Source organism: Panthera uncia (genome assembly GCF_023721935.1).
Source record: "Panthera uncia isolate 11264 chromosome C1 unlocalized genomic scaffold, Puncia_PCG_1.0 HiC_scaffold_4, whole genome shotgun sequence".
In the NCBI taxonomy this organism is placed as follows: Eukaryota; Metazoa; Chordata; class Mammalia; order Carnivora; family Felidae; genus Panthera; species Panthera uncia.
In genome coordinates this window covers 449,252-476,133 of record NW_026057585.1, presented here as the reverse complement: position 1 = coordinate 476,133, position 26,882 = coordinate 449,252, and the positions used below count along the sequence as shown (strand labels likewise).

Below are 26,882 nucleotides of genomic sequence, written 5' to 3'. Positions count from 1 at the left end.
ACCCAGTGGCTGGAGACTAAGACAGGAAACTTTCTTCAGATGTTCTCCTTCTTGAAGATGATAGAAGATTCTGAAAATATTAGATTTTGAGTGAAGTCCACTAGGATTTTGCTTCTCTCATTCGAATAAGAACATGTCATGGTTAGGAATCTCATAGAATTCTCCAGAAAGGCAAAATTATACAATCTGCACAACCTAATTGTCTATGTAAGAGCACTAAGAAAGAAGAACAGGTATAAAAATGGAAATAGAATTTTTTCTTGAAGGACTTACCCAGGTTTTCAAGAGAAATGGAGGACGTAGGCTGAGAGTTTGTGGAATCCTGGTTTGGGGATCCTGGTACTTATATAGGAGTTTTAATTGCACCCTTTAGCCAGACATCTTTTGCAGACAATGCCCTTGGTGTCTAATGGACTGATTCATTGCCAACCAAACCCCATTCTACCTGTTTCTTCTCCAGTGGGCCTTTAATTTCTATATTTCCTTGGATGCCATTCCTACTGCCTTCTCTCTCTGTCCACATCTTGGCCCCAGAGGGACAGGTGCACCTCACACCCACTGTAAGGCCATAGCACCACCAGAGTGTGCTGGTGGTGTGCTGAAGTGCTCTCACGAAAAACCTGGTGAACCAAGAGTGGCCATACCTCCTCAAAGTAAAATACATTGATTCTTGAGCTGAGCTGTTTTAGTCCTCGATAAAGTCTTTCTCACCATTTATGATAGCACATCTGATTTGGATATGTTAGCCTAAACATCTAGTTACATGACATGCTTGCCTTCATGTGATGGTGAATAAAACCACAGGTCTGCCTTGCTGCCATCTGGCCTGTTCCCCAACCTGACAGCAGTCCTCTCATGACCCCTCTCTCTCTGTCCATGAGCTGTACTAGCATAAGATGCTAGTCCTGCGGTAGAGTTCATGCTTTTCTAGCAGCGAAATCCTGGACCCAGGAGAGGATCTGTGGGCTGCAGAGTTGGTGGTCTTTTGAAATTTCACTGTTTTTTTTTTTTTATAGAATTTCACTAGCCTGCTACCCTTTCTATTTGCTTCTATTTACTTTCATTCACTGTCGTGAGGCTGGAAGTTTTTTTTTTTTTTTCATTATTAAAGACCATTTCAATTTCACCAGCTTTGTGAAACATATTGTTCCTTAGTTTCAAAGGAATTATGTATAGTTGGAGGTGCTCATAGAATCTTTTATGGCAATAAAAACAATTTCCACTCATCATTATTGCTGAAATTTGTAGTCTTCTCTTAGAGGTCGCTAGTCCTATAATCTTGTTAATGGCTATAAAGTAAACTGTATCGGAGAAACCTATAGTAGACTTGTGGAAATGACAAGCTGATAGGAACTATAAAATCAGTTAAAGAGAATATGGGTGAATTTATTTTCTGGGGAGCATGATAGTTCCTTTTCTGCTAGCTGCACCGACTTTAAGAATAATTCCATGAGGGGCGCCTAGATGGCTCAGTTGGTTAAGCATCTGACTTTGGCTCAGGTCATGATCTCATGGTCCGTGAATTTGAGCCCCATGTTGTGCTCAGAGCCTAGAGCTTGCTTCAGATTTTGTGTCTCCCTCTCTCTCTGTCCCTCCTCTGCTCACACTCTTTCTCTCTCTCTCTCTCAAAAATAAATAAACATTAAAAAATTAAAAAAAAAAGAATGGCCTCATGAGTAGACACTTTCATATCCATGTAATAGAAGGAAACACTGAGGCCATAAGAGGTGATTGTTTTCCCAAAGAAACATAGTGAATCACAGGCCTGCGTCCCAAATCTTTTTACATCTTATTTGGTTTGTTTGTTTGTTTTTAAGTCTCTTATGTGATTTCTAGGACTGTGTGTAATAAAGACACCTTGAGTTTTCTTCCCCCAAAGTCTGTAACAAAAACATGAAATGTCAATTCTACCCAGTTTTTCCCCCTGAACACCTCCATGGTTGTGGGCAATTAATTTCAGGGAACACCTTAAGTATGTTATTTATTAAACAAACGAGTACAAAAATAGCTTATGAAAAGAGGTATTCTGGATATGTAACTCAATAATATTCCACTATTTTTGAATTTGTGTAGGAAACTGTCATGCCCATATTCAGAGGGTCCTCAGACATGGGCTGGAATGTTTTAAAGCTACTGAAGGAGCAAGAGGAAGGCTGATACTCCCCCACCCCCTAAGCTACTCACTCCCTGTGACCTGGGAGGAGCCAGTTACCCTGTGTGCCTAAGGGGCAGGGGCCTGATGAATGGGCTCCCTACTGTAGTTGCCATGGTTGGGTGATTCATTAGCAGTAATACAAATAATTATAATTCTCGCTTTGAAAAACTTTTCTTTGGAGAGGAATTGTCTTTGTGTAAATGTCTTTCCACCCTCTTGGTAAACCAGTCTTTGGCAGCCAGACCGGCTGTCTCTGGGATTTGCGTGTGCTCATGGGGCTGATGCATAAGGTCTGCTGACCTTCTCTTCAGAGCTTGGCTTATCTAGTTCCTGGGGTCAGACTCTTTCTCTCTTTCTCATTTTCTGATTATCTCTTTTCTTTTGTCTCCTTTTGTCTTCCTTTTGTCTCCATTCAACATTTCAATCTCTATTTCTTGTCCTTTTCTTTCTGTGCATTTTCTTACCTTCTGTGTCTTCCAACCCTTCCCTCCATTGCCACCCCATCTCTTCCAGAATATCTGAAATCTCCATTTTGGTCTTCTCTTTTATCCTCTTGATCAAAGCTTTATTATTTTCCATTAGGGAATATAAAAGCAGAGCACCCTGAAAACTGATATGACGTGTTCTTGCTAGCAGAAGGGAAAGCGACATTTACTGATCATCAGCTCTGTCACCTCAGGATATGGAGAGCCTGCCATAGTCACATAGCAGGGATGCTGGGCTTCAACCCTGGTTTGTTCTGTGCCAGGGCCTGTGCTTTTCCCACTAAACTTGCCCATGCTTCCTTCATAAAGAGGACAGTTTCTGACCCAGAGTTCATGGCCAACTGATGTTAGAATAACTTCTGTGACAGCCTTCCGGTGGTGTGGCCATGGCCCCTCAGCATCAAGGGAGGAACTCCTAGGAGTGTCCACAGTCATGGTTCAGATGAGAGGTGGCTACCAGGTCATTTTAAGGCATCAAGTCCTCTGTAGGAGGCTGGGGGTGCCTAACCCACTCTGCCTGCTGTGCAACCTCAGACAACTTATGAAATCTCAGCAGCCAGGTAGGGTGGTCATCATGTCCTGGGAGTGTTCCTAGGATATTGTGTGGCTCAAGGAAATGCTGCATTTTAAACTCATCTGGGGGATAAGCTGTTTACAAATCCCAGTTATTATCCTTAATATGGGGTTCAGCATGATTAAATGGGAAGCATTTTTTACATCTGAATGAGGCTCCTTTAAATACACTTGGGTCAGTAATTACAGAGATTTAAGACTTCCTCCAAACTTGTTCACAATTAGGAAGGAGTGTAGCTAAATGAACTGGGGCACGAGGTGGACTCCGAGGGTTCTGACATGTTCTTGCAGAGCCTGGACGAGCTTTCTTGACCAGATAATGGAAAAGAAACATAAAACTCCTGTCCTTTGCATCTTCTTGGAAGAAGATCATGAGCTCATTGACCAAAGAATGGTGACATTTCATTGACTTTCCTTATCTATGAGGACCTGTTTCAGAAATATGCTTGTTAAGGATTTTAAGTAAGACCCAAATCAGTAGAGGATACATTTTTCTTTCTTGCGATTCAATTGTATTAACATAATTGTAGATCTCAAGGTCATTTTTTTAATGTTTATTTTTGAGAGAGAGAGAGAGAGAGAGAGAGAAAGTGCAAGCCGGGGTGGGGCAGAGAGAGAGAGACAGAGGATCCAAAGCAGGCCCTGCACTGACAGCAGAGAGCCTGATATGGGCCCTGAACTAATGAACCTCGAGATCAGGAACTGAGTGGAAATTGGACGCTTAACCGAGTGAGCCACCCAGATGCCCCAAAGTCATTTTTATTTACATACAAATAATGTATAAATTCTTGATTCTTGAAAAAATTAAAACCTTACAGATAAAAATCTAAGATTTCTTTGATAAGTACCATGACTCCTGGTCCCTTTTAGCTCTTCTCAGAGGTAACAACCAGTATCAGGTTGGTGTTTTGCTTTCAGATCTTTTCTTTGACTTTTCATTTTTATAGAGGAAATCAAGAAGATGTGCGTACCAGTCTCCACATATTTTCCCCATGGTTTAGTTTCGTCTCCTTAACCAGACTGAACTACATCTTCTACTTGGTCTGACTCCACCCCTCTTCACTCCACTCCCAAGCCTGGCCAAGGGGTGTGTGTGTTGGTGGGGTGGGGGCAGGGAATGATGAGGAAGAGTAAACTAAAACCTTGGTGTTTGAGAGAAACAATAGTACAACATTTTATTCCAGTCGAGTTAGTAAAATGATGAGGAAGGCTTCCAGATTCTGTGTTTCAAAACCACCCCACCTCACCTGAAGGAAACCACAATGTTCTCTTATGGCTTTTTGACAATACCTGGAGCTTTCAGCTTGACACAAAGGGATTAACATTTATTCATGCTCTCTTCAAAGAATTGAAACATTGCTGATGAAAGAGTCTTTCTGTTGTCTCTTCATCTGCCTCATGCCTCTTGGATGTTCTCATCATGGTCTGTTTCCCAGAAGCATACATGAAGGAATACTCTCATCCTTCATTTTCATGGAGACCCCTTCAGGAGTAGTTGCATTTAGTCAGCCAACCTCAGCATTGGCTCTGAAACCTTCCTAGTTTCTCATTCAGTGGTTTATAAAGAGCAGGAAAACGTGTTTATGATATTTCCTGGAGGATTCTATTTTTGCATTAAATCATCTCATTTCTAATTTTTTTGCTAATGGTTCCTGGGCAGGGCCCATATTGGGTCTCTGTGGAAAGGACAGTGCTGGGGTTGTTATTCCTCCCTGAGTGCTTCCTGAAAAGTTCCCCAGAAATTTTTATCACAGCCCTCTCTTCACCATTCAAGCTTCACTCATGTTTGCTTACATCTGAAATCAGGTTGACTTCATACTCTAGGCTCTCTGGGCACCATGGGTTTTCTGTGTGCTTCCTTGCCTCCAAGCCTTTGTTCACGGTGTTCCCTTTGGCTTGAAAGGAGCCAGCTGAGTTCCCTGCTAGCTGAATCTATGTTCTTCTAGGAGCCTTTTTTGGGGATTTGATTGAGTCTCAACTGCCTCTGACTTCATTTTCTTCTACCGTGCCCATCATTGCTCACTCTTCTTGGTATACAGCCCTCCTCATTCCTTGAACATGCAAAGCTTGCCTGTCTCAGGGCCTTAGCCTGTGCTGTTCCCTCTAGTGGAATGCTCATCCTCTAGTAACTGTTGCATGGCTCCCTTCCTCACCTCCCTACCTCAAAATCATCTGACCTCCCTGTCTTAAAGGGGAATGCTCTCATTTCCCTGGCCTCTCTCCCTCTTCCCCTCACTCTGCTTTTTACTATTATATAGGTGCTTATTTATTTTCTATTTTCCCCACTAGAATGTAGGCTCCATGAGGGCAGGGACTTTGTCTGTTTTGTTCACTGCTGTATTCCTAACACAGTGAAACCTTGGATTGTGAGTAACTTGTTCTGCGAGTGTTCTGCAAGATGAGTGGGATTATGGGCGATCATCTCCCAAGCTCAGATCCTCAGTCTCAGGCCATGGTGTTTGAAACAGTGATGTTTCAGAATGTTGGACATTATTGTATTTTTTGTCACTTCATAGCACCTACGGACTGTCCTTTGCTCTTCCATACAAGAGTGAGCTTAAGAATGCTTTGGTTCATTCTAGGTCAGGCTGCCTGCAGACAGAGACCCTTTCCTCTCCTGCCTTATTGCCAGTTACATTAAATACAGTATGCAACAAAAGTTTATTAATACTGTACTATAGTCAATATCTGTGTAAGTGTATACTATTGCCCCTGTGCAGAAAAGGTTGAAAAGAAAGGTGGTAAGAAGGAGATAATGACAGTGGAATTTGAGAAAGAAATCATTGGAAAGTACAAATGAGGTATGCGAGTGGCTGAAATTGCAAGATTTTATAAGAAGTCTATATCTGCATCTGGTTTGCAGAGGAGGAGAAAAAGGTGGAGGAATCCCGCACTTCAAAGGAGATTAGGGAGATGTGAAAACGTGGGAAACAGTGCAAAATTTTTTAGAAAAGCACCTCCTGAGTTTAATGACAATGCAATGTCACATTTCTGTGAAGTCCTCAAAAGGAGGCAAAAGCAAATGTCATTGCATAGGTTCCTTATTAAAGTTGCACAAAATTCCATTGAGCCAATAGATAGCAGTGATTCTGTTAGTGATCATGAAAGTTGTCCTACACAATAATCCTCCTCTGTCTTGTCTCTCTCACACCAGCCACAAAACGAAGGTTTTCAGAGGTAAGTGCAGGTTAATTTATTTAGTTTTCTTTATATTTTGTATTTTCTTTATTATTTTGTATTATATTACAGTATATTTTTAGATTGTGGAATGAATCATCTGAGTTTTCCCTATTTTTTATGGGGAAATTTGTTTTGATATATAAAATGCTTTGGATTACAAACATGTTTCCGGAATGAATTGACCTCACAAACCAAGGTTTGTACCTAGAAAATATCTACCAGGTAGTAGGTGTGCAGCAACTATTTGTTTAACCAACCGAGCCACCTAGGCGCCCCATTTTTTTAAAAATTTTTTTTAACGTTTATTTGCAACTATTTGTTGAATGAATAAACCAGTGACTCTAACTACCATAATTTTGTCCTTTTTAATAGTTTCTACACCGATTGCCTATTCCATGTCTGGTAGGCCCATATGAGGCACTTGTAAGAGCTGAATGATGATGGCTTATTTAGGCCTTTATCACTTAACTGCATGTTCTCCAATTGTTTCCTAAGAATGTCTTATTTACTCATTTATATTGTAAATTATTTGGGTATAGAGATCAAATTTTATTATTTTTATTTTTTTAATGACATAACACTTGAAATGGTGTTGGATTCCATTAGTGATTGTTTGTTTATCCATACCCATAAAAAGACTGAAGGTTAGTAATAGTGGAGCACAGTGTGGCCAACAACTGCCACTGACTGGCTGACCAGTGATGGCAGCCCCTGGTGGGGTGAAACCGACCATAAGGACACAGTAGATTTGGTCACTGGAAGCTGCATTTTGGGTCTTTTGTTTTTAAAGTTTATTTTAATTGAGAGCACGCAAGGAAGGGGCAGAGAGAAAGGGAGAGAGAGAATCCCAAGCAGGCTCCACACAGTCATCTTGGAGCCTGATGTGGGGCTGGAACTCACAAACTGTGACACTCTGACCTGAGTCAAAATCAAGAGTTGGACTCTCAACTGACTGAGCCACCCAGGCGCCCCTCAACATTTTTGACAGTTACAAAAACAGAAGCACTAAGAGGTTAAGTAACTTGCCCAAGGACACACTATAAGTGAGTGGCAGACCTTGATTGTAATCTGGGTATGGGTGGACTCCTGAGCCCATGTTCTTAACCACTATTTCCTCACTTCTTAAATACTTCTCTCCTAGCATATTGAGGAAGAAGTGTGAATTTGTATTCAGCCTTGCCATAACTTGTGGGAGTGATGCTTCTTGAATGGTATCGACACACCTTCAAGTGCTTTGTGGGGCATTAACTTCAAAGGGTTGATCCTCCCATCCTTGCTGTCCAAGGATTCAGAAATCAATCATGAAGACATGCCACTTTCTCAGAGAGGTCTTCTGTGACTCTTCAATTTATTTATTTTTATTTTTTAATGTTTATTATTTTTGAGACAGAGCACAAACAAGGTAGGGGCAGAGAGTCAGGGAGATACAGAATCTGAAGCAGGCTCCAGGATCTGAGCTGTCAGCACAGAGCCCGATGGGGGGTTGAACCCACGAACTGTGAGATAATGACCTGAGTGGAAGTTGGACGCTTAACTGAGCCACCCAGGCACCCCTGTGACTTTTCAATTTAAATTAGGACTCCCTGGAGGAGCCAAGATAGTAGAACAGCATGGAAGCTTTTTGTGTGTCTCATGTCCATAAAATACAGCCAGACCAACACTGAACCATCCTACACACTTAGAAAACTGATTGGAGGATTAACACAACAATCTGCACAACCTGAACCACAGAATTCAGCAGGTAAATGGCACGGACAGCTGAACTTGGGGAGCAAGAAGCCCTGAAAGGAATTCATCCCAAAAGAAAGAGCACAAAGAAATGACAGCCAGGGATTTAACCAACACAGATACAAGCAAGATGTCTGAACCAGAATTTAGAATCACGATAATAAGAATACTAGCTGGAGTTGAAAATAGATTAGAATCCTTTTCTGCAGAGATAAAAGAAGTAAAAAATAGCCAGAATGAAATAAAAAATGCTATAACTGAGCTGCAATCATGGATGGATGCAGTGGTGCCAAGGATGGATGAAGTAGAACAGAGAATCAGCGATATAGAGGACAAACTTATAAAGAATAATGAAGCAGAAAAAAAGAGGGAGATTAATGCAAAAGAGCACAATTTAAGAATTAGAGAAATCAGTGACTCATTAAAAAGGAACATCAGAATCATAGGGGTCCCAGAAGAGGAAGAGAGAGAAATAAGGGTAGAAGGGTTATGTGAGCAAATCATAGCAGAAAACTTTCCTAACCTGGGGAAAGACACAGACATCAAAATTCAGGAAGCACAGAGGACCCCCATTAGATTCAACAAAAACAGACTGTCAACAAGGCATATCATAGTCAAATTCACAAAATATTCAGGCAAGGAGAGAATCATGAAAGCAGCAAGGGGAAAAAAGTCCCTAACATACAAGGGAATACAGATCAGGTTTGCAGCAGACCTATCCACAGAAACTTGGCAGGCCAGAAGGGAGTGGTGGGATGTATTCAGTGTGCTGAATCAGAAAAATATGCAGCCAAGAATTCTTTATTCAGCAAGGCTGTCATTCAAAATAGAAGGAGAGATAAAAAGTTTCCCAGACAAACACAAATTAAAGGAGTTTGTGACCACTAAACCAGCTCTGCAAGAAATTTTAAGGGGGACTTTCTGAGGGGAGAAAAGATGAAAAAAAAAATATATATACACACACACATATATATATACACACACACACATATATATATATATATCAAAAACAACAAAAGATTAGAAAGGACCAGAGAACATCACCAGAAATTCCAACTCTACAAGCATCATAATGGCAATAAATTCATATTTTTCAGTACTCACTCTAAACATCAATGGACTCAATGCTCCAATCAAAAGACATAGGGTAACAGAATGGATAAGAAAACAAGACCCATCTATATACTGTTTACAAGAGACCCACTTTAGACCTAAAAACACCTTCAGATTGAAAATAAGGGGATGGAGAACCATCTATCATGCTAATGGTCAACAAAAGAAAGCCAGAGTAGGCATACTTATATCAGACAATCTAGACTTTAAAATAAAGACTGTATCAAGGGATGCAGAAGGGAATTACATCATAATTAAGGGGTCTATAGAGCAAGAAGACCTAACAATTGTAAACATTTATGCGCCAAATGTGGAGCACCCAAATATATAAATCAATTAATCACAAACATAAAGAAACTCATTGATAGTAATACCTTAATAGTAGGAGACTTCAACACCCCACTCACAGCAATGGACAGATCATCTAATCAAAAAATCAACAAGGAAACAATGGCTTTGAATGACACACTGGACCAGATGGATTTAACAGATATACTCAGAACATTTCATCCTAAAGCAGCAAAATATACATTCTTCTCCAATGCACATGGAACGTTCTCCAGACTAGACCATATATTGGGACACAAATCAGCCCTAAATACAAAAAGATCGACATCATACCGTGCATATTTTCAGACCACAATGCTATGAAACTTGAAATCAACCACAAGAAAAAATTTGGAAATGTAACAAATACTTGGAGACTGAAGAACATCCTACTAAAGAATGAATGGGCTAACAAAGCAGTTAAAGAGGAAATTAAAAAGTATATGGAAGTCAATGAAAATGATAACACCACAACCCAAAACCTCTGGGACGCAGCAAAGGTGGTCATAAGAAGAAAGTATATAACAATCCAGGCCTTCCTAAAGAAGGAAGAAAGATCTCAGATACACAACCTAACCTTACACCTTAAGGAGCTGGAAAAAGAACAGCAAATAAAACCCAAAACCAGCAGAAGACAGGAAATAATAAAGATTAGAGCAGAAATTAATGCTATCGAAACCAAAAAAAACCCCAGTAGAACAGATCAATGAAACCAGAAGATGGTTCTTTGAAAGAATTAACAAAATTGATAAACCACGTGCCAGTTTGATCAAGAAGAAAAAGGAAAGGACCCAAATAAATAAAATCAAGAATGAAAGAGGAGAGATCACAACCAACACAAGAGAAATAAAAACAATAATAAGAGAATATTATGAGCAATTATATGCCAATAAAATGGGTAACCTGGAAGAAATGGACAAATTCCTAGAAACATACCCTACCAATACTGAAACAGGAAGATATAGAAAATTTGAACCAGTAAGGAAATCGAATTAGTAATAAAAAATCTGCCAAAAAACGAGTCCAGCGCCAGATGGCTTTCCAAGGGGAATTCTACCAAATATTTAAGGAAGAGTTAACACCTATTCTCTTGAAACTGTTTCAAAAATTAGGAATGGAAGGAAAACTTCCAAACTCTTTCTATGAAGCCAGCATTACCTTGATTCCAAAACCAGAGACCCCATGAAAAAGGAGAACTATAGACCAATTTCCCTGATGAATGTGGATGCAAAAATCCTCAACAAGATATTAGCCAGCCGGATTCAACAATACATTAAAAAAATTATTCACCACAACCAAGTGGGATTTATACCTGGGATGCAGGACTGGTTCAATATCCACAAAACAATTAATGTGATTCATCACATCAATAAAAGAAAGGACAAGAAGCATATGATCCTTTCAATAGATGCAGAGAAAGTAATTTGACAAAATACAGCATCCTTTTTTTGATAAAAACGCTCAAGAAAGTAGGGATAGAAGGATCATACCTCAAGATTATAAAAGCCATATATGAACGACCCAACGCTAATATCATCCTCAATGGAGAAAAAATGAGAGCTTTCCCCCTAAGGTGAGGAACAAGACAGGGATGTCCACTCTCGCCACTGTTATTCAACATAGCATTGGAAGTCTTAGCCTCTGCAATCAGACAACACAAAGAAATAAAAGGCATCAAAATCAGCCAGGAGGAGGTCAAACTTTCACTCTTCGCAGATGACACGATACTCTATATGGAAAACCCAAAAGATGCCACCAAAAACTGATAGAACTGATTCATGAATTCAGCAAAGTTGCAGGATATAAAATCAACGCACAGAAATTGGTTGCATTCCTATACACCAACAATGAAGTGACAGAAAGAGAAATCAAGGAATTGATTCCATTTACAGTTGCACCAAAAACCATAAAATACCTAGGAATAAATCTAACCAAAGAGGTGAAAAATCTATACACTGAAAACTATAGAAAGCTTATGAAAGAAATTGAAGAAGACACAAAAAAAATGGAAAAAGATTCCATGCTCCTGGATAGGAAGAACAAATATTGTTAAAACGTTGATACTACCCAAAGCAATCTACATATTCAATGCAATCCCTATCAAAGTAACACCAGCATTCTTCACAGAGCTAGAACAAACAATCCTAATATTTGTATGGAACCAGAAAAGACCCAGAATAGCCAAAGCAGTCTTGAAAAAGAAAACCAAAGCAGGAGGCATCACAATACCAGACTTCAAGCTATACTACAAAGCTGTAATCATCAAGGCAGTATGGTACTGGCACAAGAACAGACATTCAGATCAATGGAACAGAATAGAGAACCCAGAAATGTACCCACAAATTTATGGCCAACTAATCTTTGACAAAGCAGGAAAGAATATCCAATGGAATAAAGACAGTCTCTTCAGCAAGTGGTGCTGAGAAAACTGGACAGCGACATGCAGAAGAATGAACCTGGGTCACTTTCTTACACCATACACAATAATAAACTCAAAATGGATGAAGACCTCAATGTAAGACAGGAAGCCATCAAAATCCTCAGGAGAAAGCAGGCAAAAGCTCTTTGATCTTGGCCACAGCAACTTCTTACTCAATATGTCTCCGGAGGCAAGGGAAACAAAAGCAAAAATGAACTACTGGGACCTCATCAAAATAAAATGTTTCTGCACAGTGAAGGAAATAATCAGCAAAACTAAAATGCAACTGATAGAATAGGAGAAGATATTTGCAAATGACATATCAGATAAAGGGTTAGTATCCAAAATCTATAAAGAACTTATCAAACTCAACACCCAAAAGACAAATAATCCAGTGAAGAAATGGGCAAAAGACATGAAGAGACACTTCTCCAAAGAAGACATCCAGATGGCCAATCAACACATGAAAAAATGCTCAACATCACTCATCATCAGGGAAATACAAATCAAAATCACAATGAGATACCACCTTACACCTGTCAGAATGGCTAACATTAACAACTCAGGCAACAAAACAGATGTTGGTGAGGATAAGGAGAAAGAGGATCTCTTTCGCATTGTTGGTGGCAATGCAAGCTGGTGCAGCCAGTCTGGAAAACAGTATGGAGGTTCCTCAAAAAACTAAAAATAGAACTGCCCTACGACCCAGCAATTGCACTACTAGGCATGTATCCATGGGATACAGGTGTGCTGTTTCAAAGGGACACATGCACCCCCATGTTTATAGCAGCACTATCAACAATAGCCAAAGTATGGAAAGAGCCCAAATGTCCATCGGTGGATGAATGGATAAAGAAGAGGTGGTATATATATACAATGGAGTATTACTCAGCAATCAAAAAGAATGAAATCCTGCCATTTGCAGCTACGTGGATGGAACCAGAGGGTATTATGCTAAGTGAAATTAGTCAGAGAAAGACAAAAATCATATGACTTCACTCATATGAGGACTTTAAGAGAAAAAACAGATGCACATAAGGGAAGGGAAGCAAAAATAATATAAAAACAGGGAGGGGGACAAAACAGAAGAGACTCATAAATATGGAGAACAAACTGAGGGTTGCTGGAGGGGGGATGGGCTAAATGGGTAAGGGACATTAAGGAATCTAGTCCTGAAATCATTGTTTCACTATATGCTAACTAATTTGGATGTAAATTTTAAAAAATAAAAAATAAAGTTAAACAAATAAATTAGTACTCCCTGTTTTTTGTTTTCATAGCGCTTAGTGCAGTTTGTAATCATGCATTGTTTTTTTGTTAATTTTTTAAATGACTCTCTTCCTCCATCAGACTCTATATTCTATGAGGTCAAGAATTATGTCCGTTTTGTTCATCACTATATACACTGTAAACATAGTTTAGTAGATGGTCAGTTGTTGAATTAAGCAAAGATGAGCAAAGTGCCTCCCATGGATTTGGTACTATTCTAGGTCCACTGGGAAATAGTAAGTACATATGTATTGAATACTTACTAATGCCAAGCAGTTTGCTGGGCACTTTTATGTATATTATCTTGATTTTTTTTTTTGCGTTATAATCTAATACTACTTTCTTTTTCAATATATGAAATTTATTGTCAAATTGGTTTCCATACAACAGCCAGTGCTCATCCCAAAAGGTGCCCTCCTCAATACCCATCACCCACTCTCCCCTCCCTCCCACCCCCCATCAACCCTCAGTTTGTTCTCAGTTTTTAAGAGTCTCTTATGCTTTGGCTCTCTCCCACTCTAACCTCTTTTTTTTTTTCCTTCCCCTCCCCCATGGGTTTCTGTTAAGTTTCTCAGGATCCACATAAGAGTGAAAACATATGGTATCTGTCTTTCTCTGTATGGCTTATTTCACTTAGCATCACACTCTTCAGTTCCATCCACGTTGCTACAAAGGGCCATATTTCGTTCTTTCTCATTGCCACGTAGTACTCCATTGTGTATATAAACCACAATTTCTTTATCCATTCATCCGTTGATGGACATTTAGGCTCTTTCCATAATTTGGCTATTGTTGAGAGTGCTGCTATAAACATTGGGGTACAAGTGCCCCTATGCATCAGTACTCCTGTATCCCTTGGGTAAATTCCTGGCAGTGCTATTGCTGGGTCATAGGGTAGGTCTATTTTTAATTTTCTGAGGAACCTCCACACTGTTTTCCAGAGTGGCTGCACCAATTTGCATTCCCACCAACAGTGCAAGAGGGTTCCCATTTCTCCACATCCTCTCTAGCATCTATAGTCTCCTGATTTGTTCATTTTGGCCACTCTTACTGGCATGAGGTGATATCTGAGTGTGGCTTTGATTTGTATTTCCCTGATAAGGAGCGACGATGAGCATCTTTTCATGTGCCTGTTGGCCATCCAGATGTCTTCTTTAGAGAAGTGTCTATTCATGTTTTCTGCTCTTGATTATTTTTTAAAACAAACTTTCTTATTGAAGTATAATATACAAATCATAAGTGCACACTTGATGAATTATCATGAGGTGGCCACTCTCATGTACCACCACCCAAATCAAGAAACGGAACATTAACTAGTGCCCCAGAAGTCCCTCTCTTGCCCTTACTCTATCATCCTCCTCCTCACCAGTGGTACCATTATCCCGATGTAAACGCAGTCACTTGGTATGAATTCTTTTGTGTCTGGCTTTATTTTCCTCAACATCGTACTTATCAAGTTCTTTTATGCTGTTTTTTTGTGTCGCTATAATTTTTTTTGAGATATAATTGACATATAATATTTTAGTTTCAAGTGTACAACATACTAATTCAATACCTGTATATGCTGTGAAAAGATTACCACAGTAAGTCTAGTTAATATGCATCATCACACATAGTTAACAATTCTTTTTCCCCGTGATGAGAACTTTTTTCTTTTTTTTAAATTTGTTTATAAATAAATAAATAAATAAATAGATATTTAGAGAGAGAGAGAGAGAGAGTGAGAGCAGGGAAGGGGCAGAGAGAAAGGGAGAGAGAGAATCCCAAGCAGGCTCTGCATCATCCATGCAGAGCCGGACATAGGCCTCAAACTCATGAACTGCGAGATCTTGACCTGAGCCAAAGTCAAAAGTTGGATGCTCACCCAACTGAGTCATGCAGGCACCCCCGTGATGAGAACTTTTAAGATCTACTCTCTTAGCAACTTTCAAATATACAATACAGTGTTGGTAACCACAGTCACCATGCTGTACATTACTGATTGTAATTCTTTCAGTCTCCTTGCTGTATCCTTTAAATGTGGTCCTTTATATGAGTATGGAACAAATTATTGCCTCACTCTCAGTTGATGGACATTTAGGTTATCTTTTCTTTGGGGCTGTTACAAGCAGTACTGCTATGAATATTTTTGAACATGTTTTTTGGTGCATTTCTGTTTGGTTATATACCTGGGGTGGAATTACTTGGTGATAGGCTTGTATCTATTCAGCTTTCGTAGATATTGCCCTACAGTTATCTCAATGACTAGTGTATCAACTTATGCTCCTGCTACCAGGGTGAGAGTTCTAGTTGTTCTACCTCTTTGCATACACTTGATATTATCACTTTTTAATTTCAGACATTTGGTAGATATAAATTGTTCTCAGTGTGGCTTAACTGGCTCTTACCTGATATCCGATAAGGTTGAGTGCCTTTTCATTGGCTCTTTTTGATATACTGTTTTCTGAAGTGCCTGTTCATGTCTTTTACTTTTGTTTGTTTGTTTTTTTATTCGTTTAGAAAGTTGTCTTTTTCTCATTGACTTATAAGCATTCTTTGTATATTCTGTATTCTGGATATTAGCTCTGGATTTTTTTTTTAATTCTTTACAATAGCACTGTGAATTATTAAAATGACAGATACTGAGGTCAGAGGGGTTAAGTCACTTGCTGATAGACATGTTGGGTATTAGAATATAAGAATTATTCTTTCTCTCTAGTGACTTATAATCTATTTAGTTGGGGAAATAACACTGAGAGAAAAATTAGTGAGTAATATTAGTCAGTAAGTATTAAAGTATTAGTGTGGGTGGTATAGGCTATGAATGACATAGTAATTAAAGGATCAGTGTGAGCTTCCTGGTAGAGGTAGGATTTAGTCTAGTACATTAAGGACTGGTATAATTGAGGAAGTAGAGGAAATGAAAACACATCTCAGGGAAGGTGAACCACAGAAGCAGAGGCAGGCATGGAAATGGATGAAATAATGTGACTAACACCTTGCTTTTGGATAGTTCCTTGCAGGACTTTACAGTTGTCTTATGCAGGACTACATCCTTCATGAGGGCAGGGATCATGCCTGTTCCATTGACCAGGGCATGTTCAGTGCCCACCATAGTGCCCAGCACATAGTACGTGTTCAATAAATACGTATAAATGAAATGAAAGAATGCATTCAATCCCAACAATGTTCCTTTGAATTTAGTAAAATAGGATTTAAGTGATCAAGGTGAAGATTTAAATTAGATGACCAATCTGATGTCCTCAGCAGGATTTCTAAAGAAACTAGTGATAAATTATAATTGGAGGGAAAGATTATAGAGTCTGATCAGTTTAGACTTGATGTGCCACAGAGGAAAGTGTGAGGCATCACTGACAGGTCTTGAACAGAGAGAGAGGAGATGAAAACAATGTTTTGCAAAATTCATGAGTGATTAAATGAGGGATGGACTGGGAGCAGGGGGCCCAGCAAAGAGGCTGTTGCAGTGATTATCTGGATTTATTTACTTATTCAACGAACACTTATTTCTTAAGTTTATTTATTTATTTTGAGAGACAGAGCAAGCGAACACATGAACTGGGGGTGGCGGAAGCAGAGAGAGAGGAGAGAGAGAATCCCAAGCAGTCTCTGTGCTGTTGTTAGCAGGAGCCTGATGATGCCGGGCTTGATCTCATGAGCTGTGAGATCATGACCTGGGCCAAAATCAAGAGTTGGGCACTTAACGTGATTTAGCCACCCAGCGCCCCTTAACAGTTGTTGAAGTCATACTACATATTTGGTGCTAAACTCCATGCTAATGAAGGATAGCAAGATGTGTAAATCGTGAACCTTGCCATCAAGGAGCTTATAGTCTGAGAGGAGAGCTAAGAGAAGTTCACCCATGATTGTGAGTCATGGAAGGAAATCTGAAAAAGAGGCACAAGTAAAGACTATGGAGTCATAAGAAGACAGCGTCCGTTTGGCTGGGCATCAGGAAAGGTTCAAGTAGTCTTCTCTAGCAGCACTTCTACCTGCCTCTGCCTTCCTGCGCCCTTGTCCCTCTCTATCATGCTACCTTGCTTTATTTTCTGGGATTATCTTGTTTATTTATGGTTGTCCTTACCTGCTGTTTGTCTCTCCCCTCCATCTGTAGAATGTAAGCTCCAAGGTAGAGAGTACCTACTTGTCTTGTCATTTATGTATTTCAAATTCTTCACCAGTATTTGGTACTAACATAAATCTTTTTTTTTTTTTTTTTTTTGGTTAACGTCTATTTATTTTTGAGACAGAGAGAGACAGAGCATGAACGGGGGAGGGTCAGAGAGAGGGAGACACAGAATCTGAAACAGGCTCCAGGCTCTGAGCTGTCAGCACAGAGCCCCACGCGGGGCTTGAACTCACGGACCTGGAGATCATGACCTGAGCCGAAGTTGGCGGTTTAACCGACTGAGCCACCCAGGCGCCCCTAACATAAATCTTTTAAAAACAATTTTGGAATGGATGAATGAAGTGACATTGAAGTTGGATCCCATGGGATGGGCAGGATTTGGACATTCAGTAAAAGGGGAGGGAGAGACATTATTTTAGGTGGAGGGTATTTGAAGTCCCAAAGGGAGCAGAGAATGGAAGATGGATCTGGAAAATTGGTTTAAGGACGACTATGGAAATATTGTAGTGGATTAGATATGGAGAATAAGAGAAATAAGGTAAATGATGATTCCAAAGTTTGTGCCTTTGAAGCCTGATAGAATGGGGATGGAGAGGACAGAATGAGGGAAATTGAGAAGACAAGCCAGTTTAATGGGGAGTGGTTGGCAGTCTCAGGGGTCATATCTTGTGAGCAATTGCATAAACTGGATTGAATTGCACAGTCAAATCTGAACAAGGTGAGTTGAAACACCACTGTGGAAGAGACACTAGTAACTGGGCCAGGGAGAGGTTCTCAGAGAGAGAAAGTCCAGAAAAAAAAACCCTTGGAAATAACCCATAGTCTTGTGATTTGGTTGAGAAGAACCCACAGGAGGTGGGGAAGGACTGGGGAAGTGAGAGGCAGTTATCAGCCACAAGAGGTCTGAAAACGTGGAGGTTAGAGGTCGCTAGGCTTGTCAGATGGAGGGCAATGCCCTCTTCAGAGGAAGAATTTTTATTGGATGATGGAAAAAAGCATTGCTTTGTATTAAAGATAGAACAGAGGGCAGAGAGAGGGAGAGAAAAATTGAATGGTTGCTAGAATGTGAAGAGAATGTTTAAAAAACTATTATTTATTTTTCAATTTTTTTATTATAAAATAAATCAGAAATACTCAACATAGAAAATATAGAAATTTAGAAAGAAGGGAAAAAGTCACTTGTAAATCTATCACCGAGATGAACATTGTAGATACTTAGGTATATTTTCTCTTCATCATATATATTGTCGATATCCTGCTGTAAGCACAGATGGTATCATGCTTTTCCACATAATGGATTTTCCATATGATGCAGATGCTTCATAAATGCACATTTTAGAGAGTATATATAAACATCAGGGGTGCCTGGGTGGCTCAGTCAGTTAAGCATCTGCCTTCAGCTCAGGTCATGATCTTGCGTTCTGTGAGTTCGAGCCCCACGTTGGGTTCTGTGCTGACAGCTCAGAGCCTGGAGCCTGCTTCAGATTCTGTGTCTCCCTCTCTCTCTGCCCCTCGCCCACTCACACTCTGTCTCTCAAAAATGAATAAATGTTATAAAAGGGATTTTTTTTAACACCAAAGGGATATTTTTTTAACATCAAAGGGATATTTGATGCTATTTATAAGGTATTAAAAATTTGGTTTTATGTACTTTTTATTACAAAAATAACGATGTTGTGAACATCTTGAAGAACATTTTTTTCTGTTTTACATTATTTCTTGAGACTAGATTTAAAGGTTATAATTAGTTATTAAAATAGCATTTATTTTTGGGATTGCAAATGTATTGCGTTTTCATTACAGAAAATTTGGAAAATGAAGAAAATCTTAAATCAGGAAATAAATGTCATTACAGTTGCCCTACTTAGAGATAACTACTATTAAGATTTTGGTCTCATAGTCTGCCTATTTATTTATTTGTTAATCTTTAAGAGAATCATACTCCATATACAATTTTATAATCCTTCAAAGCTTAGTATTTTATGAATCATTTCTCAATTAAAGAAAATCTTACCTCATAATTCCTAATGCTGCCACTGGGCAGCATGTGCTTTGTTTTCTTGTTGCTCCCATAACCAATGTTGGGCATCAAGATCTGGCCCTTGAATCTTCTGCACATCCTATTGTCAATGCCTCTAGGTTTCCGCCAGTTGCGCTTTTTGGCATTCCACAGTATCCAGTAACCATAATTTAGTTAACCATTCCTATAATGATGGACATTTAGGTTATTTCTGTTTTTTCTGTCTGTAACACACTATGACTAATATCTTTGTAGATGAATTTTTATACACATCCCTGATTATTTCCTTATAATGCCATCTGAGAAATATTTAATAATATTTTTGTGCATATTATTTTTAATTTTTTTTAACATTTATTCATTTTTTGAGAGTGCGAGAGACAGAGCATGAGCAGAGGAGGGGCAGAGAGAGAGAGACACACACACAGAATCAGAAGCAGGCTCCAGGCTCTAAGCTGTCAGCACAGAACCCAACATGGGGCTCGAACTCACAGACTGCAAGATCATGACCTGAGCTGAATTCAGATGCTGAACCAACTGAGCCACCCAGGAGCCCCTATTTGTGCATATTATTGAATTGCCATCTGGAAAGTTTTACTCATTTATACATCTATCATTTGTATTTCAAAGTTCCTGTTTCTCTAATCACTGTGTGGTTATTAAAAAGAAACAAATAACGTTTAATAACTTGACAAGTTAAAAAACTACTTAAAATTTTTTTTCTAATATTTATTTATTTTTGAGAGAGAGAGAGAGAGAGAGAGTGATCAGGGAAGGGGCAGAGAGGGAGGGAGACATAGAATCTGAAGCAGGCTCCAGGCTCTGAGCTGTCAGCACAGAGCCTGATGTGGGGCTCGAATTCACGAACCATGAGATCATGACCTTAGCTGAAGTCAGACGCTTAACTGACTGAACCACCCAGGTGCCTCTTGAAAAAACTATTTTTAATTTGCATTTCCTTAAAGTCTAGTGAGGATTTCACGCATTCATTGGCCATATGTATAGCTTCCTTTGCAAATCTATTATTTATGCCCTTTGCCATTTTTGTGGTTCCTGATACATATTGCCCGTTGCTTGTGAAAAAGGCTGGTTAGTTTAAGCTCTAGTATATATTTTTCTTTTTTGTGAGTTGGCTTATGTCTCTTGGTCATTAGAGTGCATATATATTTTTTTAGATAAGGACATTTATGGGGTGCCTGGGTGGCTCAGTCAGTTGAGTGTCCGACTTCGGCTCCGTTCATGATCTCATGGTCTGTGAGTTTGAGCCCCGTGTCGTGCTGACAGCTCAGAGCCTGGAGCCTGCTTCAGATTCTGTGTCTCCCTCTCTCTCTGCCCCTCCCCTGCTCATGCTCTGTCTCTCTCTCTGTCAAAAGTAAATAAACATTAAAAAAATTTTAGATAGGGATATTCATTCATGTTCAAAGGTAGAGTGAAGAGAGCTGAAGATGTTGGAGGCGGAAGAAATATAGGAGACTTTTAAATTCTGGAAGAGGTGTGAGATGAAGTGGAAGAAACTCAGAAGCAGGATGCAGTGGGAGATGGGGCATTTTGGATTCAGGAAACATAATATGATATCTATTTTATTCCTTTCCTGGGCCTCATCCTCTGAGACATCATCCTTTAATTACAGTCTTTTCTAATGTTTTTTTTTTTAATTTATTCTTGAGAGAGAGAGAGAGAGAGAGAGAGAGAGAGAGGGAGGGGCAGAGTGAGAGAAGGACACAGAATCTGAAGCAGGCTCCAGGCTCTGAGCTATCAGCCCAGAAGCCCATGTGGGGCTCAAACTCACAAACCGTGAGATCATGACCTGAGCCGAAGTGAGACACCCAACCGACTGAGCCACTCAGGCGCCCCAATTACAGTCTTTTAAAATAATCTAAGATTGTTTTTGTTTCTGACCAGTGTCTTCAGGGCTAGATGGTGAATAAAGGGGGAAAAAAAGAATGAACAAAAGAGATTGATTACAAGGTCATTTATTTGCTAATTTTGATACAATGCTGTCAGCAAACCATATGGGTAAACATTTTATAGACTTAGTGGATCATAGGTTCTAAGAGCTTCTTACAGAATCAAGCATATGTTAGATTTGTATACTCTCTCTCCTTGATAATTATTCTGATTGCTTATTTGAGCCAGACACTCTGAAAACTCTGTGTAAGGAGTGGGATTTAATAGAAGTTTGCTGAATCAATGAATGAATGAATCTATGGCATAGATTTAGTTGCACTCAGACATTAGCAAAGAGTCACGAATCTACTCTGGGTGCTAGAAAAATTATTTTAAGTTATGGCAATATCTGAGATTATCTTGAAGGATACAGTTTTAGGATAAACTTGAAATCTGTTAGGAAATATGAAGCAGAATAATCTGCATCTATGAATTAGTGATATTTTATGATTATAAGGTGGTATTGAGGAGTCTCGTACTCACTGTTGTCACATTATAAAAAGCCAATGAATCAACTGAGGAAATCATCATCTGTTAAAAATATGAAAGGAATTTTTCTATTTTTAGTGACAGGTAAATTGCGATAAATTTTGTCATGAGAAAATCCATTTTGTTACTTGGAAGTAGCATCATATGGTAGCATGTTTGGTGTGATATTTCTTTGGTGGCAGCTCCCACTGCTGAATACTTTCTTATTTGCATTTGTGGAAACCCAGGAAGGGAATTTAAAAGATTATTATTAATCTGCATCTGCATGTGTGTATGTGAACACTAGGGTGGTTGGGAGGGAAGAAGCCTGGGACATGTTAAGATGCATGAAGTTCCTTGGAACTTCACCTGCAATCGTGATAACGATTCATTGCTTTTTAGTGCTTGCCTCCCTTTGCAGTACTGGGTTCTCTCCCTGAAGGTGGTCCTGCTTATCTTCTGAGGCCTGGGGGGCTAATGTTTGCTGTGCATGGGTAGGATCTGTACCAGGCAGATGTTCCCTGGTGGAATGTAATGCTTGGCTGTCATCGAAGGAGATAGGATGGTCTGGGTTTGTTGCTCTGGCTGATCGAGCTTGATTTTGCTGCTCTGCTTGGGTCATGTCCATTTGCTGCAGTATCTTTTCTTGCAGGTACTGGTACAGAGGACTAGCATAGACTGCACCCCTCTCCACAAAACGGGGCTCTTTGTCCATCTGTGTCTTCTCTTCAAGGCCTGACTGGGGGACTGAAGCATCATATCCTTTCTTGGCTGGATTTTGTTGGTCATTGGCTTCTCCTGCCAACTCTTGGGGGATTTCATCCTCCTTCAATGTTGTAGGTTCCGCTCTTTCAAGTTGTGTCTTGGGAGAGGCTGAATTGTCCTCATCCAGACTTTTTACTCGAGCCTCCTGGGTCTCTGGTGCTCCACCTTCCTTTCCTTTTGTACTTGGGCCCTGGGCCTTTAGCGTTTTACTGCTGTCTTCCTTTGCAGGGAGCTGCCTTATGGAAAGCTGGTCAGTGAAGCCTACATCCAGGGTACCTGGGATTTCTGTCTCCAGCGACTTTCTGTTTTCACCACTTGCTGTGGACTCCTGTGCCTCTGGATGTCCATCGGGGTGCACAGCTGGACCTGGGCCCTTGGTCCCTGAGCCCTGACTCCTGTGATCTTCTCTGGCAGCCCATTCTGGTTCCTCGGGGAGCCGCTTATCCCCTCCCACTGCTGGCACCATGACCTCCTGAGTTGTTTCCTCACCCAGTGCTACTTGTTTCTCAGGGTCTGGGTTATTATTGTGACTTCTTTCCACAGGCTCTCTGAGAGGGTCTATTTGACTCTGGGCATCCTCTTTCACAGGCAAGTCAGTAGTCTCTGAGCTGCTGTCACCATCCTCTGGAGCCAGGCTATTGGGAGTTTTGGGAGAACTGTCATTATTCTGTGTGAGTGTGGGCTCAGGATCCTTTCCCTGGTAACCATCGTCCTCCTTGACTGGCTTGTCATGAGTCTTGGTGACCCTCTTATTTTCTTCTCCAGACTGGTTCTTGAGTGGTTCCAATTCTTGTGTTCTTTCTCTTGCTCCTGGTGTCCCTTCTGCTACAGTGGCATTTTTGATGCCCTTAAGTGCTTCTGCTATGCCTTTCTCAGCATGTCTTGCCTCTTCTGGAGTGACTCTTCCTTCAATTTCAGGATGGTTTTGGTTTCCTCTTTGTGAGCTTAACCCTTTGATCTTAGAACCTTCTAACCTTCCTTTTGATGACACCTGGAGTTCCTGATACTTTCCATCCTGTGGTTGGTCTTCCAGAGTTGGTAGCTGAATTTTTCTCTCATTTTCTTTTTCCCCTGCTGTTCCATGGACTTTGGAGCCTCTCCTCTCTTTCCTTACAGCTCTGACATCAGGTGGTTCTGAAACATTTATGCTATCACCTTGGCCAAGCAGGTTCATTGGTTCATGTTCTTTTTCTTGCGCTGGTGGCTCTTGGGTCTCAGATGTTCTGCCATCATCCCTGGGTTCAACTGTATTCTTTATCTCAGGTGGTGTCCTACCAGCATCCTCTCCTGGTTCTTGGTTCTCAGATGTTCTATCATCATCCTCAGGCTCAACTGGTTTCTCTGTCTGCAAGGATTTCTGGTCAGTTTCTTGTTCTGGCAGGTCAGTGTGCTCTGAACTGGGATCATCTTTTCCTGGCAGTGATAGTTCTTGTGTTTTAGAATGTTCCTTAATACCCTTTTCTGCTGCAACTTCCTGATCTTTGGCAGGCCTCTGTGTTTTTTCTGGTAGATCACTTTGGGTTCTCAGGTTCCCTTCCTGTTCTCCAAATTGATCTCTTGTCTTAGTGCTACTTTGCTCCCTGACTGGTTTATCTCCCTCCCTGGGACTGTCCTTATCCTGTCCCTTCCCCTTTGTGGGACTGCCGATCTGTTCTGATTCTGCTCTTGACTTGTTGCTCTCAAGTTGAGCCCCACTGTCTCCTGTAGCTGGTGTACCTTGGGCTGTTTTCTGGCTCTGTTGATCTTTCTCCAGGTGTTGGTTCTTAGAGTCATTGTGCTCAGATGCTTCTACTAGCTTGTAAGTCTTGGTGTTTCCTTGTGGGTCAACTCCATTGTGTCCCCTTTCCTTAAGGCTGAGCTGAGCTGATAATGCCATTCCTGAAGGAAGTGCCACCCTGTCTTGAGTTGCTGCAGTTTGCTCTGTCCACTGGTCAGTGCCACTGGTCACCTGAAGATCCATACCGCTTGGCTTCTTCTCTGGTTCAGACACTTGTCTGAGTTCTGATTTTAGTAACAATTGTATATCAAGGTAACAGAGGTTCAACAAGTTGAAGATTGCAAGAACAAATTCATCAAAACTGATGGTGCCATTGCTGTGGATATCCAGAAGGTTCAAGTTTCTCTCCACAGCAAGAATGGCATGTGGCTGCATGAAAACACAATGAGGAATCAGCCTATTTATATGTGGTCAAGTGCCCTGAGCATCTACATAGCTCCCAAGAATCCACCCCCCCCCTTTTTTAAACTTCTTCCTTAAGAACTAGTGAAATTTCCCAAAACAGTAAGAACTTGTTGATTCTGGATCCCATTTTTCATTAGAGAGCTATGCTAAGAAAGAGCTTTTTTTAAAAATGTTTATTCATTTTGGTGGGAGGAGGGGCACAGAGAGGGGAACAGAGGATCTGAAGTGGGATCTGAGCTGGCAGCAGAGAGCCCGATGCAGAGCCAAACTCATGCAACTGTGAGATTATGAACTGAGCTGAGGTCAGGAGCTTAACTGCCTGAGCCACTCAGGCACCCTAAGAAGGAGCTTTTACATCACTGTGAGTTGCATGTATAATGGTTCGTGACACCTCTCAGAACCTACTCTCCTGAAGCATAGTCCCAGAGGAAAGCCTCATTTTTCTCTGTAAGATTGATTAAGCAATTACACAGAATAGGGAGTTAAGACTGGAAAAAGTTATTCAAAATCAGTGAGTACCGAGAGCTGGTAGCCAAATGTAAAACAAGCAGGGATTACTTAAGCCCATCTTGCATAGATTATGGAGAAAGAGTAAGTGGGGGAGAATTTCCACAGCTCTGTGAACACCTCACCTGAAGAACGTCCCCAAACTCGCCCTGGATGAGCCGTTTCAGCTCTGCGCAGGTCAGTGTTGCCTCATCACCAGCCTCCTGGGCATACTTGTGGAATGTCTCAATTACACAGAGGACATCTCTCAGGAGCCGAGACATCTTTCCCAACTCAGGAGACTGTGAGAAAGAACAAACAAAGCTCATTTCCTAGGATGGGCCTTTCAGGAACAAGATGCCGAGGTTGTTCTCTTTCCTGTCTCTCCCTCTGCTCCACTGGTATCATCTGCTCTATTCTGTATCTCAAGATACAATATCTAAACTTCAGTGATGTAGTTTTGTACAGGATAATGTAGTGAGATCAGATCTGGCACAAGTAGGTATTAGAAGTGACACTTCACCCCACGTTGTGGAGGACAGCGACACTCAGGTGTTCAGAGAAAGTTTTATTGCAAAAGGAAGTGGAAAAAGAACGCAAATGTAAGTACTGAAATGCACAAATGAAGCCAACAGAGTGGGACCAATCCTTCCAGCCTTATCTGAGAGTGTCCACCTGTTTTTTTCCTACCTTGTTTCAGTCTAACTCCTCTGCTTAGGAAAGCATAACTTTATTTGCTTTTATTTTTATTGTTGAGAGACAGAGCATGAACACGGGACCGACTGAGAGGGAGACAGAGGGAGACACAGAATCTGAAACAAGTTTCAGGCTCTGAGCTGTCAGCACAGAGCCCGACACAGGGCTCAAACTCACAAACTGTGAGATCATGACCTGAGCTGAAGTTGGACGCTTAACCGACTGAGCCACCCAGGTACCTTGGGAAAGCATAACTTTTAAAGTTAGAAAAGCTTATAGATGAAAGAGAAGTAATGCCAAGAAAATCAACCCCTGTATCTGCAGGCTGAAGGAACATATTTTTACCAAGAAGACACGGCTCAGTGAACTCACTGGTAAAACAAATAGAATCCTGCCTGACCCCTTGGTCTTTACCCACCATTTAAATGACTCTGTATTTTCATTTTAGTATAGCTCTGAGTCCCATGTCTTGTTAAAAAATGTTCATGCCTATGTCATACAGTTTATATTTTTTAAAAAAGACAATTATCAGAGAAGTTTCATAAGCAAAGATTCATGTGGGGGGCTGGAGATCCCAGTTTAGTGGGATTAATAGTGGTCAAATTAGACTTGGGGTATATCTTCTCTGGAATCCTTACACAATCTCCCAGATAAGCAGAGCAGCAGCTGAGATCCAAGCTCAAGCATATGGTCTATGAGACTTACCTTGTTCACGGATGAGAGCAAGTAGAATAAAATGAACAGCAGGCTGTGAGCTGACAGCAGGCACTGAAACCTTTTATTGAGTCCCTAATTGCACAGTTAGGAAGGAGACACCCTCTGGGTCTGATGCCCTGATTCATCACCATCAAACCCAGTCTCCCTTCCTTGCCTACTCTCAGCTTCTCTTATTTTTATTTCCTTCTTTAAGAAGCTTCAGTTAAGTCTTAGCTTCAGACTCATC

General features: G+C 40.5%; 1 protein-coding gene across 1 annotated transcript; it reads right to left on the bottom strand.

Annotated features, from left to right (window-relative positions):
- Positions 1–22,198: 22,198 nt before the first annotated feature.
- TCHHL1 (trichohyalin like 1) lies at positions 22,199–25,771 on the bottom strand. Its single transcript, XM_049616239.1, has 2 exons — positions 25,390–25,771; positions 22,199–24,721 (listed from the first exon to the last, which is right to left on the bottom strand). Exons 1-2 carry the CDS (start codon positions 25,570–25,572, stop codon positions 22,199–22,201), a joined length of 2,706 nt encoding a protein of 901 aa, XP_049472196.1. The 5' UTR covers positions 25,573–25,771.
- Between the last annotated feature and the right edge of the window lie 1,111 nt (positions 25,772–26,882).

Excerpts from the sequence above, each read along its gene's own strand:
- TCHHL1 (XM_049616239.1), bottom strand. The coding sequence starts at position 25,572 with ATGAGCTTTGTTTGTTCTTTCTCACAGTCTCCTGAGTTGGGAAAGATG. Across the intron at positions 24,722-25,389 it reads AGTTTGGGGACGTTCTTCAG|CCACATGCCATTCTTGCTGT; the intron begins GTGAGGTGTTCA and ends GTTTTCATGCAG.